Source organism: Netta rufina (genome assembly GCF_964035555.1).
Source record: "Netta rufina genome assembly, chromosome: 8".
Classification (NCBI taxonomy): domain Eukaryota; kingdom Metazoa; phylum Chordata; class Aves; order Anseriformes; family Anatidae; genus Netta; species Netta rufina.
In genome coordinates, this window is record NC_140131.1 from 31,207,053 (window position 1) to 31,224,479 (window position 17,427).

The 17,427-nt window shown below is 35.6% G+C and overlaps 1 protein-coding gene across 3 annotated transcripts in view; it reads left to right on the forward strand.

Annotated features, from left to right (window-relative positions):
* EVI5 (ecotropic viral integration site 5) overlaps window positions 1-17,427 on the forward strand; it is a 74,522-nt gene that overhangs the window by 24,242 nt on the left and 32,853 nt on the right. The window contains exons 11-17 of one of the 3 annotated variants that reach the window (XM_084290779.1): window positions 460-513; window positions 2,806-2,838; window positions 3,364-3,510; window positions 9,456-9,590; window positions 11,483-11,623; window positions 12,131-12,289; window positions 13,931-14,077. In XM_084290779.1, the coding sequence (XP_084146905.1) occupies window positions 460-513; window positions 2,806-2,838; window positions 3,364-3,510; window positions 9,456-9,590; window positions 11,483-11,623; window positions 12,131-12,289; window positions 13,931-14,077 (816 nt within the window). The remainder of the gene's footprint in view (window positions 1-459; window positions 514-2,805; window positions 2,839-3,363; window positions 3,511-9,455; window positions 9,591-11,482; window positions 11,624-12,130; window positions 12,290-13,930; window positions 14,078-17,427) is intronic. The other 2 variants (XM_084290780.1, XM_084290781.1) reach the window with 2 other exon arrangements.

The following is a 17,427-nucleotide window of genomic DNA, read 5'->3' on the forward strand; positions in this document are numbered from 1 at the left end:
AATGAGATAAAATAATTCAAGAAAAAATACATAAACCTTTTCCGTCCAAGGAAAAGGAATGATACCTGTGTAGCATCTCATTTACCTGTCCTAGTTCAAGGAGTATATTCTCATGTCCATTAACCATGAGAACTGTGTCAGTTTCATTTATGAAGAGGTTAAGTCTAATGGTGTGTGGTTAAACCCTTTGGTTCACCTGTACATCTACTGCTTTTACCTATTGCTGACACAAATACTTTCTTGTACCTTTTTCTTATCTTTGCTCTGTCAAGATATTTAAACTCAAATTTTGAGTTAGTACATGACATAAAGATGTTTCAAAAGGCTGTCTCTACTAATTTTTGTATTGATTATGATTTTCGTAGGCAGATATTTTTTCTTAAAGCTAACTTGCTTGGCTTTTATCAGACTTTCCATTTATAACTTGAGAAATACAATTCTGAATTGTTTACATTGCAGAGGTTACGAACTGAGAATAGGCTCCTAAAACAGCGCATTGAAACATTAGAAAAAGTAAGTATGTTACTGACTAGATTTAATGTTATTTATACTTATCAGTGGTAATTGTATTATATGATATGAGAATCTCATACCTATAGCTTTCTATTTCTCCCGCTAATTTATGGTGTATACTAACAGTGCTTAATCAAAAACATGGCAATAACAGAGCAATTAAGGTCAGTGTTTATAAATGTTTATGATGTCTGATTCTTACTTGAAATTGAAGCATGTTTGGCATCCAGGTTTTTGTAGTGCTTTAACAAGAAGCATCTGTTCAGAGTACAGGAGACTGCATGAAATAGTGGAATGCTTGGGTAGAGAAATCTGAATTTCCTAGGTGTTTTATGTAGGAGCTAAATGACAAACTTATTAATGGTCAGAGATGAAAGACTGTCATCACTAATGAATATAGCAGTAAAGGTGCGTTGTTGCAGCATTCACATTCGGTACAGGCAATCTGCCATTAATTAATCTTGCACAGTTTTTGAGTTGTTGCATAAAATTAAGGTACATGGGAGGTGGAAAGAATACCATTTTTAGAACTTCTTACAGGTTTAGTCTGGAATAGAGTTCTGTTAGCCGCCTTTAACTGGGTATAATTTTGGAGTATGTATGATAACTGTCCATACATTGTTAATACGCAGCCATTGTTCTGATAGCCTCTCCGTTCTGGTATCTGTTGTGCTTCCTGTGACAGATTGCATCCAAGCTGGTCTGCTCTAGAATGAGAGCGCTCTTACTCATCTGAACTGCAAATAGCAACTATCTTTCAGCAAATTAAATTGAATGCTCTTGAGTTGCAAGGAATTGTTTCTGTTTTACAGGGAAGAAAAGAGCAGACTGAATTTAGAGTGAAATAACTGAAAGATGTCACATCTCAGGTGTTAAATCCACTGTGGTTTCTTGGAGAATCAGTCAATTTATGCTAAATTATAATTAGTTGTGATTTCTGTACTTAATTTGGAAAAGAAAAAATGCATATAATGAGGATATCTTGTGAAATAAAGCTGTAACCAAAAATACAATTTTATATCTTCATTTCAAATACTGAAATCTTGATTAAAAATAACTGAAGAGAGCAAAATTTTAAAAAGTTCAAGACTGTAGTAATTCACATTAGTAGGTTTGTGGCAAACTTAGAATAGTAAATACCTGTTTCATGCCTAATATGCAGAGGTTTGATTTTTTTTATTTTTTTTGATTAGGAACTCTGCACTGTCAAGACACTAGCACTTTTGTAAACTATATTTTTAAGGTTTCAGAATTCACCTCCAGACTATTGCAGTCACATTGGAATACTTCAAAATCGAAAAATATCATCTATTAATTATCTTCATCAGAAATTCTTATCAAATCATCTAAGTCAAGGTCATAAAGTGAACAAATATTCAGTTCTGTTGGAAACTTTTGTTTTTTAAAACTTTCCTCATCCTAACATACATGATTGAGTTGCAATTTCCTTAGTGTACCATGACAAACAACTTACCGTAAGATGCTACCTTGCTACGTGTAAGTAATAGCTCCTATCAGCCAGTTCAAACTTTGCCCTTGGAATTTTTTTAAGACTAAATAAGTTTTAACCTTATTTATTGAATAGATGCATTCTGTCATAGAAAATGCAAAAATTGAGTATGTACAGAGTGATAGAGAGGAAATGACTTTTATTAAATGTGTATTTCCCTGGTGGCGCAGGTAGTGGGGAATGTAGTGCTTGTCAGCATACCTAAATCTATTTCTTGCAAAACTTTGGCAAGGGAGGAGAATCAATGAACTGCTTAATTGAATTACTGCTAGAGTTTAGTGGAACAAAATAGCAGCTGTCATAGTTGAAGATTTCTACTTGTCTGTCAGTTGCACCATTTAATTTTCCTGCTTCATCTTGACGAAAGCATTAGTTCTGCATGAATTGCAGAACTTATTCCAGCTCTTAGTGGAGATGCCTTTGTGCTCAGATTATGCCTTCCTTTCTTAATGTGGATGGACCACAGAGCAAGTCTTGCATTCATCTATTAGATAATATCAGATAACTCTTCTTAATTAAGGAAGCAAGCCATTCAGATAAAAGTAACCAGACTCCTGTAAGACCGCCTGGTACAGTCTATTGCAGAAAGGCTGCTTCCTGCAACTTTCAGGCTGAGATGCCTGAATTTTTATGAAGAGTTATTTTTCTTTGTAAAAAGAAGTTGCCTGTATAGGAAATGGGTAGAATTTGGGCATTTTCTTTCTCTACTCACTTTTTTTGTCACTATTATCACTCCTTTGTTTTTCTTTTCCTTATTCCTATCTGAATTTTTCATTTTGTAGGAAAGTGCTTCCTTGGCAGATAGATTGATACAGGTATAGTCTTCTAGTCTTCTACTGTATGACTCCTTTTCTACTCTCAAAACCCAAACTGCTTTAATGCATGCATATTTGCATGCTGTACTCTATCCGTGCTTTGATTTGGAATAAATATATAGCTAATCTCTTGTTTAATATACTAAAAATATAAAAACCCAATACCTGCACGTTATAATATTCTTTCTAAACTAATGTACTTCTGGTACAAATTCTTTTTTCAAATGGATTAAGATCTATTAACACTAAAATTGAATATTGCAAACTTAAATCTGTGCATGTACTACTGAGTAATATTGCATGAAAGGAATTTTACTGAATGCAGGTACACAATTGTGCTTGCTGAAAGGATACAGAAGTTTATTGTAAAGTCCTAAAGCAGCTGCTTAGTACTGCCTTGTCCAGAAATTTCTACCAATTCTATGCTGTTTGCAAAAACAATCTGATGAAATGACCAGCCGAGTGTCACAAAGGCAGTCTTTCTTGGATTTGTCCTCAATTGCTTAAAAGAAATTATGTCCTAAGGGACAAGTGACAAGGGCCCAGGAGGCTGAGGAAAACTACCTCATAAAACGGGAGCTGGCCACCATCAAACAGCAGAGTGATGAGGCCATTACTAAACTGGAGCAAGCTGAGAATACCATCAGGGAGCTCCAACACCAGCAGCAATGGGTAAGGAGCTTGGCAGCACATCATCTCATGTTTTTCATTCACTTGTGTTTGTTTTTCCTTGTCGTGAAGTGGTCTCTGTGCTGTCCTTATAAATGCTTGTGTATTGTCATTTGCCTTCATAAAAACTACACAAATTGGATACATGATATTTTGGTCTCTTACTGTGAGATGATGGAATTTATAACCCTAGGTAAATGCAAGTTATTAAAAAAAAAATTAAAAAGTAAAGCCAAAAACAACACAACCTCTTTGTACCTCTTTGTAGCTCCTAATGCTAAAAATCTAGCCATGGCAAATTGTGTCGCTCTGAATGCCTAGTTATGAGTTGATAAATGAGAAGCCAGGCAATGGCATTAAGTTGGTCCATTCCATGTTGATGTTTCTTCTGGGTACATGCATTTTTATTTTTTTCTGGCATGGTTAAATTAACTTCTTGCAAAACAAACAGAAAAGTATTATCGCTTGGTTTGGAGACAGACTTGCTTAGAAAGTATGGGTTTATGTGAAGATAGGAAAATAACTGCCTGTTAGCAGTCATATATAGTAAGTACTGTGTTTGTATGTACTGAGTGTTCTAGGTTGTATAAAATGCAAGACTTCAGACTGTTACTGTGTAACTGAAATTAACTTTCCCTAAGCTACCTATGCTTGGTATCTGAGAGAGAGAAAAGCAGTTTATGCAGTCTTCACTTGCTGAATAAACTGCATGTTTGCAGTGTTGATGCAAATTGCTTTGCAATTTGGTCATATTGCTTCAAATAAGTGGTATCTACTTGTCTGAAGTCCTGGGTGCTTTTGGTGTATGCAATGCAATTTCATGGAACTACAGCACACTGCAGCTGCTTACCACATCCCTTATGGTCAGTACAGCAGTCTCTTTACATATCGTGCACCAAAACCCTGGAAATACTTGCCCTCTCTCATGGGAGGTAGAGAACAGATTTAGTGTTAGACTGAATGAAATTGTAACTTAAACTATTCCTATAATACTGTATTTATTACCTCTGTTTAATGCAGTTCAGTGTACAAGTGATACAGCTTTTCGAGTAGTTGCAGGGAGTTACAACTGGGCTGTGACTCTGTAATGTGTAATGCTGATTCCTGTTTAATTTCAGCAATTTCTTCTTGAGGAAAAAGCATGAAGAAATTATGACTGAGAAAGTTGGGGATGTTCTAGTAATGTTTTGCAAAGTTTTAGATAATCTATTTCATTTGCAAGACTACAAAACATGTTTATAGACTGGCTGGAACTTTTAACTGTCTAAATGCAATAGTATGCTTAGAATTACACGATAGTACACTTAGAATATGTTTTTCAAGGCATCCTAGTGACTGTTAACTAACTCTTCTGCATCTTACAAAAAGACCAAAAGGCCACGTTAAAAATTCATTTTGTGAATTTGGTTTTAAACTTGCTGAATTCCATCTATTAGTTAATTGACGGTTAATATGTTCAAAACTAATGCTTTTAATTATGCTGCGGCATCTTATGAGGTAGCAATGGTAGAGAATCCTGGCAGGTTGACCAGGCATGGGAACTGGTCTTTACCAATGCTACAGATAACTGTGAATTGCAATATTGGCTGGATTTGATCTTTGAGTACAGAAGATCACTGCAGGAGTGGAGAGAAAGCAGTGCAAGGGTGGGCACTTAATTTATTCCCCATTTCCAAACTTGTGTGCTTGGCTTGCAGCCTTGTTTTTTTCCACTTCAGCGTGAGCATGCTTGTAAGAATTGCTTGGTACCGAGACTGTAAAGTCAAGTCATTATAGAGGGATTTTTGCATACGAGCTGATTAATTTTGACATGCAAGTTACTGTAATATAGTTCTGAAAATAGCCTGAATTAACTTAATGTGGTGAAAGTGTTATGATTTGAGTTAAGTTTCCTAGATTCTGCTGCATTAGTGAAATTTGTAACTGAACTGCTTCCAAGCATGTTAACGGGAGTAACAAGTGTAAGCAGGTCTCTTGCACCTTGGGCACCACCTAGTGGGAAGCCACGAATTCCTTTCCAATTCTGGTGTTTCACCTCAAGCAGAACCTGTTGGTGAATATTCTTGCCACATCCTAATGCCTGTAGCTCTTGGCAATACTCATCGACAGTACTGCCTTATAGCTGTTTTAGGTGTTTTTCCTCCAGTTACTTTAGTTTCATTTATGGTTAGAAAAAATAATTGCATAGTGGGCTTATGGCTACATATTATATAATGCCATAGAATTTCTAAGAAGACTAACATAATCTTAGTAAAAAGCATGTGCGTTTGTATTTAAATATTAAATAAGGTTTCTTATATTTGTTCTGTGAGCTTTGATGGCACAAATTGGACGTCTTAAATGTAAATCTTGAAGGGGCCTACAGAGTGTGTGTGCGTACGCATGTGAAGAAATTCTCCATTACAGCACTTTTTTCTAAGTGTGAATATAGAGATGGGTAGAAAAACATCCTTCTGACATCTGACCCTGGAAGCTCAAATTACATGCAACTTTCTTTTCCTGTGCTGAAGTAATTGTAGGGAGTTTTCAGTTGAACCAGAATGACCTTATTATGGAGTCTGAAGTTTATAGTACCTTGTTTCCTGGCGTAAGGAAGGGAAATTCTGTTGTAGTTCTCTTGGATGATGTGAAAATAATGCTAATGCCCTTCCTAATATTAATTGGTATTGTTAATTTTGGTACTACTAGTACCAACCTATCTTTGTGGCATGTCCAGTCTTTAAACGAAAAAACTTGTCAAAGGCTTCTAGATGTAGTGGGTAACCAAAAGATTAAGAAGGTGATTTCTTCCTCATAGTGCCAGTGAACCAAGAACTATAGAAAGGAAGCTGTGCCTGACTTCAACAGAATGTAGAAGACCTTGTTCTGAGGTGTGTTAAGAGCGCTGGTGTTTGAGTTAAAGTGAGGGCAGGGAGATTGCTCTAATGTGCTCCTGATAACTGTGCTCTGGAGGGTGGGTGTGCTAGAGTACCAGAGAGGCATTTAGTGTATATAGTTGCATGTAATCTGTTGATGACCATAATAATATTAAGAACGGTTATGACACTAAAATCTCTGAATTTTAATATCTTATGTTTTAAGGAATAATGGAAAAAAAAAAATGTCTAGTTTTGTGAAGCCAAGCAAGGATTTCTTTCTTTCAGGAGTAGATGGCTGTAGAACTACATTTTAAAACTACATTTTTAGTACTTTGTATTACAGAGTCATCTCTTCAACACATGCCAAGGAAACGGTGCTTTTGTGATAAAAAGATTGGGATGGTGCTTGGAAAGCTATGTTCATGTTGTTCTGTTACAAACACTGCAGCTTAAGGCAAATACATAAAAGCAATTGTTTTTGCTGCTGAAGATGTCTGTCTTAAAGTAGAAAACTTTGAAGTTGTTTTGACTATAAACTTCTGTTAATTTTAATATGCAAAGATATGGATTTTTAAGAGCTGAAAATCACAACTTTGAACTTCTGCATGTTGTTTTTTTAAATATGTTTTGATCCGGGTTGTACTTCCTTGCCAGGCTCTCAAGACTAGGTTTGAAGGTGGGTTTTTTTTGTTTTTCTTTTTTTTTGTGGCAGAGTAGATAAATACTCCTAATATATTCCTTAGGTAGGCCAGGTCTAAAGACAGATTTTTAAAAAAAGGGTGAGTTGTGCCTGAAACTGGATAAGTAATTTATCTTCTTACACTTTAACATTCTTATGGTACTTGTTATTTGACAATCAGACTTCTTGTAGTCCAAAACTATTTATAGTAAGTGTGTATATATATTGCTCCAAAATCAGATGTATTTAGTTCAGATCTGCTGTTTCCTCTCCGTTTCTTGGAAAGTACGGGAGGATTCTTTGCATTCATTCTTTTTTCATACTCTCTCATAAGGAGAATCTGGAGCAAGAAACTGAGAGTCCATTTAGGTTGCTGTCTGTATCACGTAATGAACTTGTACAAACAGCTAGGGAAGAAGAAAGCTGTTGGTTATCTTCTGCCTCCCCATTTTGCTTCATATGCTACTTATGCTCTCATATCACGTGAAGCAATTGTAGAAGTACATCAATGTTGTCTACCGAGAGTCTCCTATCATTCAAATCAGTGTTACCTTTGCTACTTGCTGAGGAAAAATAACATGCAGATTGAAAACAGTATGCATTAAATCAGTGTTGTGTAAGGGGAAGTTAAATATCCTATGATCTTTGCATATTGTGTTCCTGCTGTGTTCAACTATACAGCTAAGCAGGATGAACACTTAACTGTTTTAAATGGATAGCCTCAATAATGTTAGACTGCTTGCATATTTGCCTTCTAATGCCTTATATGCATCCCCTCTGTTATAGCTCCCTGTAGATGTATATCCTGTGTGTTTTAAGAAATATAATAAAAATGTAACAGTAAACTTCAGGAGTTAATTTACATGTTGAATCTTGATTAAATGGTTTAGTTGGCACGTAGAAGTATGAAAATAAAACATTTCCATGACCATGTAGTTGTGTGTGGTAAATCCTTATTTTGTCCTGTTAGTCTTTAGTTTGTGTGTTGAAGTTCAGGGAATGTCATACCCTAATAGTAGCATACAGAACTGAAGACTTGTTAACTTTTTTGGCATCTAAAAACAGCTGACAAACCAAGTCATTTGCAAAAACAAAATAGGAATAGTTTTATAAAAGTTCATAGAGTATTAAAGTTGCATTGTTAATTGAGTAGAACTTCGTGTATAATTCAAGTATAGTATTAATTTGTCACAATGTAGCTAAAAGCACCAAAGATGTGTTGAATGACTTCCCTTTCAACTGAATTTTGAGGGTGGCTATGCCTAGACAGTAACTGGGCAGCTATGCTTTGGGGATTTCAACTTTGTTTTCCTAAATCAGGAATGTAAATGGTGATTTAGGATGGCATAGCCTGTCAGGCAGGTCTCACAGTCTGTGATGAATCTCAGGTTACATTTTCTTTCTTGAGTGACTTTAAATATTTTCTAGCTATTGACTGGAGTGAAAAGTTAAGTGGGAGTTCTGAAATCATGCATCCAATTGAATACAAATGCTTAGTATCTGTTGGAAGAGACAGTTCCACAAAATTATACTTTAGCAAGTGGAAGGATAGCTCTTACTTTAGTTCTGGCTAATCAACAGTCCAAATGGTTAGTGGTAATTAACTTGACTCAGATTGTAGGACTTTTTTTTCCTTATCTCTGAAGTTTGGAAAGACTGACACTTAAGTTCTGAACTGTTGTCTTATTACTGGGGGAATGTTCAGGTGTGCAAAGCTGACTGAGGATCATCTTGGAGGAAGCCCAGTGTTGGAAAAAACTGAATTTGATGTAGCCTAGGCTTCTGCCATTTGTTTAGAAGGGGTTATACTGCTACTTATGTCTGGATTTTTTCCACTTTAATCCACAGGGCTTGCCTTAAAAGAGAATCTCAGAAAGAATATGTTTAGTGTGAGCAATTAGGAGCCAACAGTTGGAGTGGATTAAAGAGGCAAGCCGAAGTGATAGTGCATTGAAGTACATGCATGACTTATTTTACACCCAAGGTTATGGAAGGCTTCTGTTGAATCCAAGTTTAAGTAGGGATCAAGAGTTTCTTGTATTAACCTTGTAAATAATTGATCTTGCCCAAGCCTCTTCTGCATATCACAAAATAGCCACAAATCCTTTTTTAATAACAATGAGAAGGAAGTATTGGTTGTTGCTCATCAGTACTACTAGGGGTCTAAGTCTGGTCCTATGTGTTTGGCTGTGTGTAGGTGCTGTTGTTTGAAAGGAATAGCATTAGGGCTCATACTGTTAGCAGTGAGGATGGATGTGTTAGTAGGCCTGTATAAGGTAAGCAGTTCTGGTGATCTTAAGCTGGTGTTCCTAATATTAAGCATTTGAATCTTTTTCACTCTAATCTGGCACATAAAACCCACTTCAAACTATCTGTGCTTCATACTAAATGTATTTCTGCAAACTTTGTAGCATAAATGCAGTTCACGATACAGTGAAGACTTTGTGCTACAGCTGGAAAAAGAGCTGGTCCAAGCCAGGCTGAGTGAAGCAGAATCCCATTGTGCCCTGAAGGAGATGCAAGATAAAGTTCTAGAGATGGAGAAGGTAAATCAAATCCAGGATCTCCTGTGTAAAATGCTACAGGAAATAGAATATAAGTCCCTGTAAGTTTGTGTAGTTGTGTTCTATGCTTCTTGTATGTTTTCTTGACTGCAAGATTCTTTTCAAAACTGAATATAGCAAAAGAAAACATACAGAAACACCAAAAACAGACACACACACACACACACACAAAACAAAACAAAAAGGGTCTATGAAGAAAGTTCATTTTCTCCTGTTCCTGAAGCCCACTACCCTGGAAAACAGATTCTGGTGGAGTCTTTATAATTAATGTTAACTGTTTCAAAACTATATCTTGCCATGAGCAGTTGTCTTATGATAGGCTTTGAAGTGACATGAAATCCACAAATAGTTTGGGGATGAGGGAGAAGAAGGAAGAGGTCAGTGATACCTTTTGCAGATGTTAAGTTCTTGAGTCTCTCCCATCTCCTGTTATGGCCAGGGAAAGAATATCTACTGTGCTTAGCATCAAAATCTCTACTGCTTTTTGGGTGACATCTCAGCTTGTAATTTTCTATGCTGAAACTCCAGTTGTACTTAAAACCATCTGTCAAACACTTTTTATTTGGAAAAAAAAAAAACAAAAACAAAAACAAAGAAAACACAAAAAACCCTGCAAATAGAATAGAAGAAATCCAACTGACCTTACATAAAGCTAACTATTTAGATTATAATGCATTGGCTTGGGAAATGGTTTCCCCATGGAAGCCCTAAAAAGCTCTGTACTCAAGAATGTGGCCAGAACTTACTGGTTAACTCCACTGGATTGATCTAAGATTTCACTTTTTTATTTACCTAAGGAGCTTGTTCGGGAACCTGACAGGCTAGTAGTGTGGTAGTTTTTACTCTATTGAATGCTTATAAGAATTCATCATCTAAATGATTTTTTTTCAGAGTTCTGTCGGTTCTTAAATTTGTCAGTACTTACAGCCTATGGTTTGAAGCAGATACTAATAAATGGTGTTTGTGTTCATCTTAATATATTTACTTAAGAAAATCTGGCAACTGTGACAGTACTAAGCATCTACAAAAATACTTGATTTTACAGAAAACTACTACTGAAAAGCATAGTAGAAAGTGAAGTACAGTTCAACTTTTGAGTATTTGGTGACCAGTGACTCAATGTAGGCCAACTGTAGGTAGACCATGTCCTTCTTCCTCTCTGTTTCTTTTACTGACTTTCATTATTATGCTTTCATCACTGTTTTACTTGCCCCACGTGATTCCTGCAGTGTGTTTTGCTGTTTTCTGTTTAGCTTTCTCCAGTCTACCTTTTCTCATGTTATTTGTAAACATCCATGCACTTTCAGCATCTGTAAGAGCTTTCCTTGACTAGTTAGTGTTTTAAATATTAATGGTTAGTTCCTTTTGTCAACATACCTTTTCTGCCTTTTGAAAAAGTTATATATATGTATGTATATGTATTTATATATATATGTATGTATATAAAAGTTATATATATATATATGAATAAGAGTTGTAGGTCTAAATAAGAGATATAAATCTAAAAGTATAATTTCAATTTCTCACTTGCTTTACCTTTATCGACTGGTTCAAAATCTTTCATGCTGATCCCCGCACTGTTGATGACATGCCAAGAACAGTGTAAATAATGCTTTTTTAGGGATTCTGTCCAAGGAAATCTGGAAGTCAGAATATTTAAAAACCCTTAACTTGTATCTGTAGTTGATGAAGATGCCTAGGCTCACTGCATGCAGGAACTTGGATGTTTAAGGGATTTTATTTTGTAAGGGTTAAGTCATTTAAGAAGTTTTGGTTAACAATAAGAGTTATTCCACGTATAACTTTTTTTGATTGGGTCTCACCAAGCACTATTTTATTCAAATACATACTTAAGAGGATGTTCATTGTTCCAGAGGAACAGCTCTCTCCCTGATGAGGAAAATGTTGCTAGACTACAAGAAGAACTGATAGCTGTAAAATTACGAGAAGCAGAAGCTCTGATGGGTCTCAAAGAACTCAGGCAACAAGTCAAAGATTTAGAAGAACACTGGCAGGTATGTGTAGCAATGTACTGTTACATTTTTTTCTTTTTATTGGTGATAATAAAGCAATAGACTGAAAACTTAAGATGTGTCAAATAAGTGAGTGATTATGAATCAAGCCTATGAGGTAAGAAAGATTTTAAATTAAATTGCCACAATAATGTTATAGATGGCAGAAAGGCCTGTGCTACCAACCATTCTGGTAGAAAGGAAGTACTTAATCCATATTCCCACTTGCTTAAATTTTAATAAAAGCCAGAAGTAAGCAAAGCTGTCTTTCAGGATATACTTGCAATTAGCTGAGTTACTGTAGTTGGGAAATACTGTCCTTGGCTTTTTAACTCTGTTCTTAAAGCTAGTTAATTTGCATGGCTTTCTAGTTTGAGGAAAAACTGTAGCACTCTTAGCAACTGTGTATCATACAGCTGAGACACCACCAGTTCTTTGAAAGAAATAGATTAAGAGAAATTAGGGAACAGCAGGAAAGATCAGGTTTATCAGCAGTGATGTGTTTTTTAGCGTCATCTAGCTCGCACCACTGGAAGATGGAAAGATCCTCCAAGAAAAAATACAGTGAATGAGCTACAGGATGAGCTGATGACAGTCCGATTGAGAGAAGCAGAAACACAGGCTGAACTAAAGGAGACCAAACAAAGAATGATGGAGATGGAAACACAGGTATGATATTGAATGCTAGTATGTGTCAGTTGATCTGATTGGTATCAAATGACAAATATCAGTTACTGGTCTTTCAACATCTATGAGTGTGAAAAAATGTCTTGTGTTTTTTTCAGCTGTTTTTTCCCATTTCCCAACTGGTGGATTAGGAGGAAGAACTTCGTGCATACTTAGTGCAGTTTAATGTCTCTTACAGTACTAAGCTTTCTTAATTTCTAATTTGGACTAATTGGTGGACTCTATGTGAATGTGAGTCTTAATTCATTAAATTGTAACTGGTATAATAACAAAAGTGCACTTCAGTTATTTCCAGTCTCACAAGCCTTCACCTAATTGTTGATTCACGTAGCACTGTCACTTTAAGAACTGGAATTACTGTTTACTTCTGGTGAAATTGCCTGTACTAGACCCTCTGCTGAGGACATGAATGTGATTACTAAAATGGACTCTGAGCAGAACAACTGCATGTTGTCAGTTCTTAACAGAAGTTTTAACTTTAATGTGCCAAAAAGGAAAAGAATGATCTAGCATTGTTGAGATGTGCAGAAAAGGGGGAAAAAAAACTTGTCCGTAAGATCTTCCTTTTGCAACTACAGTATGTTAACCAAACAAATCAGAAAGTGCATTAAGATTTCTAAGTTCGTATTACATTTGTGAACTCTGAAATGACTCAGCAGAATGTGTTGTTGATTGAGAAGTGTTTGTAACAGGATTTTGAGAAATCTTCCCATACTAAATGTAACTGATACTTGAGGGAGGTACGCAAACAAAAACTTGTCAAGCTTTGGCAATCCCAGAAACCAGGAGAGAATGTAAATAAGTGCTACTGAAGAGCGATGAAATTATTGTAAAGTATGTGATGGCTTACTACTGAACTACTGACAGAGGACCACTTCTTGTTATAGTAACTTAATAAGTTTCATCTTGCCTTAACTTCTAAAACTTGCTGAAGTGTTAATACTGTTTCACAGCAGCACTGATGTGTTTTGTTTTGTTGGTTTTCCCCTATTAGTTTTAGTCAGTAGGGGGCATAGGTATCCTGTAATGCAGAGTACATGTTGTAATTGCAAGACCTATAAGAAGTTCTCACTTTAGTGTTAGGCATCAAGTCCCTGTGCATGCTTATGCTGTCCAGCTGTCATTTGAAAGAAAGGCAGTGGTTCTCGAGTTGTGTGCTACTCTGTGCATAGCTTCACTTAAGAAAAGCACGTTAGTACAAGACAATCTTAACTATGGTGCCATATTACTTTAAGGTATTCAATGGAACGGGAACTGTGCACACAGTATTTCTGCCATACCTGATGTTTCTTGGTTACGTCAGCTTGTAGCTGTGATTGGGATGCAAGTTCATAATCTTTGACTTTGCTAAGCATGAGACCAGTAGAAACAGATGTACAGCAGCATTGTGCTGATGTTTTTACAGTGAATCTTACATTGTTTAAGAACTCGTTAATTATCCTGGCTGATGTTTAAAACTTTTCTGATTTGCATTTAGAAAGAAAATTCTGAATGCATTTCCATCAAGTCTTTCTATAGTGAATGATCTGTCAAGTCTGTCTTGTCAGACTTAAGGGAAGTAAATTAATCTTACAATAATATTTCCTTACCATACATGTTTTTCTTTCTTGTTATAAATGTCAGAGTCAGATCAATAATAACCATTTGCGAAGGGCAGAGCAGGAGGTTACCAGCCTACAAGGGAAGGTACAGTATCTTTCTGCACAGAACAAAGGACTTGTTGCTCAGCTGAATGAAGCAAAACGAAGACAAGCAGAGATTGAATGTAAGGTAAACAACATGAGTAGAATTTGTCTGCTAATGCATATGTAATTTTACTATTTTCCACTTATGTTGAATAGAATTGAGTTCTAAGAAGTAAAATCACAAAAACAAAACTTTCTTTACTAATTTGATAGCGTCATCTTGAATTTACCATCTCTCAAAATCATTTGAGTTTTTGACAGAGCTGCTTCTTTGTGGTCCCACAAAATGTGGTTCTACTCAGAAAAGTGTCTGTGCAATATATAAAAAATACTCTTCTGCTCAACAGATTCTGATCGCTGTGTACTGTCCTCAGTGACAGAAGAGGTTAATTACTTCAACACTGGCTATTACTGTAGAACTAGCTTAGGTTTGAAAAAGGGAGTAAAAGTAGTATTTGAATGGAGAGGTGTACAGAAAGGAGTGTTATGGTATTAATTGCCTAAAAAGTAACTAGCCTTTAAGAGATCAGCCTAAAAAAAAATGAGTAAGAAAGTAATGCTTATTACTGTCAGTGCACAAGAGCTTTATCTGATGCTTGGGTCTCAGATTAATTTTGTAAGTAAATCCATAACCAATCCTTAATAACTCATCTTATAAACTGTGCATACAATATGGAAAAGCAATAAAGGATTGGTCTTAGATTTTTCTTCTAACTTGGATGAAATTGTTCCAGGATTCTTTGAAAATAGCAGTTAACCAACAAATTAATGTTACTGTATGTCAGTACTAGTAGATTCTGAAACTTGTTTTGCAATTGCTGTTAAAAAGATTACAGTTTACATCGTGTCAATTTTATAATGTAAAACAAAAGGCTACCCATTTGATGTATATGCACTATCTGGAGTTCTACTGCTTAACTGTTAGATTGTGACCTGTTCTCTTTAAATACATTTTTTGCTAACTGTATTGAAAGGTGGTTAAATTTAATTTGTTGAAACTACCTTTGTTCAACATAGCTTTAACTTGTTCCTTTTTCCCTCTTCCTCTGACACTTGTTGCAAGTTGTTGTGACCTTATTCTGCAATCTATACAAACAATTCAATTTTTTATAGATTTAATAAGAATGCTGTCATCAAAAATTAAACCGTATTGAACAATATACACAAGTTTAACTCTTTAAATAGGACATAACTTAGTATTGAACTTAACACTGCTATTTCAAAATTATGAAAAAAAAATCTATTTCAAACTATATGATAATATACTAATAAGTTAAAAATGAGAGAATATTAAAAGCCCTTGTACTTTAGTTTGTTCTGATTCGTTCTCCTCGGTCTCCACATTCAAGTTACGGAAAGGATGTTTTTTTAGCTTAACCTAAGATTTATGACGAGTTTTCTTTTCTTCTAGAACAGTCTCTCCTAGGTTTCTGTCTCCCTATCTCTATACCCCAAACAAGCTACTGGTTGGGATTGTTTAAGGTTATTTCACTATTAGGAAAGTGAGACTTTAAAATTAAAGTGAACTTGAAGTAAAAACTGAAGTAGAAAGAAGCATTGTTATGATGGCCAAGCCAACATCTTGTAACATCACTGCCTTTTTTTAAATTGACTGGGTTTATGAGAAACTGGCATATCCTCTGACTATGTAATGTACATACAAGTGTGAAGGTCCAGCAAAAACAACACTTGTCTTATCTACAGCCCTTCTAGAAGTAGATTCAGTGCCTGTCACTTTACTGTATAGTGTTGCTACTGACTTAGATTTGGCTTGACAATAGCAGCTAGGTTGAATTGAGAAGGCACTTGCTGTGCAAATACCTGGAATAAGGCAATTTAATATGTCAGTGATGCAACAGGAAAATCGATGATTTTTCAGGTAATGTCATTGAGGAATCAATACATTGTTTCCGTAGCACTAAATATTTTTTTGAAGTTCTACTCTGCATTTCCTTAAATACGGCAAGTTTGTTTTTCCTGATTCCATTAGAAACTTTTATTTTTTTGTTTCCTCCCCTCCTGTTACTTCAAATTATCTGAAGCATGCTGTAGTTTTATTTGTCATCACAACTTTGCTAGGTAGTGAGATTTCTACTTAAAGATTTATCAAAAAGACATTTGTATTTTCAGCTCCTCAGTTCTTCTATGTAAAAAGAGCTAGTGTATTAGTTCTGGAGCTTGTATTTCTTTAAATAATAGCTTAAATTAAAACTTGTGTAGCAAGCGTGCATCTCATACCACCTATACAGTAATTGTTTCCTGTCACTGTGTCCTGTTATGTCCTTCCTTTAATCTGAATGCTGCTTCTACAGCAAGAATTTCATTTCAAACTTTCTTGAAATATAGCACTAATATCTCTAATTGGTTATGTTAAGGAATTTACAACATAAGATTTGTGCCCTCGTCCCAGTCTTGTCTTTCCTCATATCAACTTCTGTGGTAATTATTGAGAACATACCGCGTTTCAGTGATAAAGCCATCAGCACCATCTAGAACGACACTATTGACTCATCTCAGATACTCAAGTCAAACCAAGTCAAAGAGTCATTTAGCTTTCAGTTAAATTCATGCAATCCTGTGGACTTGTGGGTTTTGCTTTGTGTGGGCAATCATGCAGCAGAATTTAGCAATAATGGCTAAGTTTTGGCTGGCACAGGATATATTCCTCTGAAATGAAATCAACTGATTACAAATGCTGTTAATTGAATACTATAGAAGATGCACTTTCATTACAGCAATCTTTAAAACAAATGACATCTTTTCAGGTAGCTATCTTGGATAAACTTTGGCACGTTAAATTCAGCCTCGATCAAACTGTCTAATGAAGTTAATAACTGTCAGTTGAAAGCCGTCATTAAAATAACTGAAATACTGTAACTGACTCACAGCAACTGCAATTTGCAGAGTTCCACAAGTCTGCCATAAAGTTTGTGTCCCTGGGCCTATTCTGGACAAAAGCAGACTAATTTGCGCTCCAGCTGAAAGTGTTGCTGATTATCTATCCTTCTTCCCATGTGGTTGTACCAAGCTAGTGACAACATAATATTAGTTTTATGTTCTCAAGTCTTAAGGGCTTGATACATCAGACAGAAAGAAGGAAATTTTCTTCTCTTGTCCAAACTGTAATTGCCTGTCACTGTTAAACTTATACCAGGACTCTGATCATAGGTTATGGGCATTAGAATTTTATCCTAAACTGTCTTGCAGGTCTTTGTTGTATACTGTGAGTAAGATAGCTGGACTAGACAAATTTATTCAAAGAATGATACAAGTAACTTTGCTATTTATTAATGAAGCCGGAAGCAGAAGAGTGACCTGGTGGCCTGTTATAATCATGTTGATGCTTTATCTTAACTTAAAAAACGTTTCTGGAACACAAGACATATATTGCTTGGACCTGGACATTTTTGGACCTACAGTACTTTTGAAAGTTTC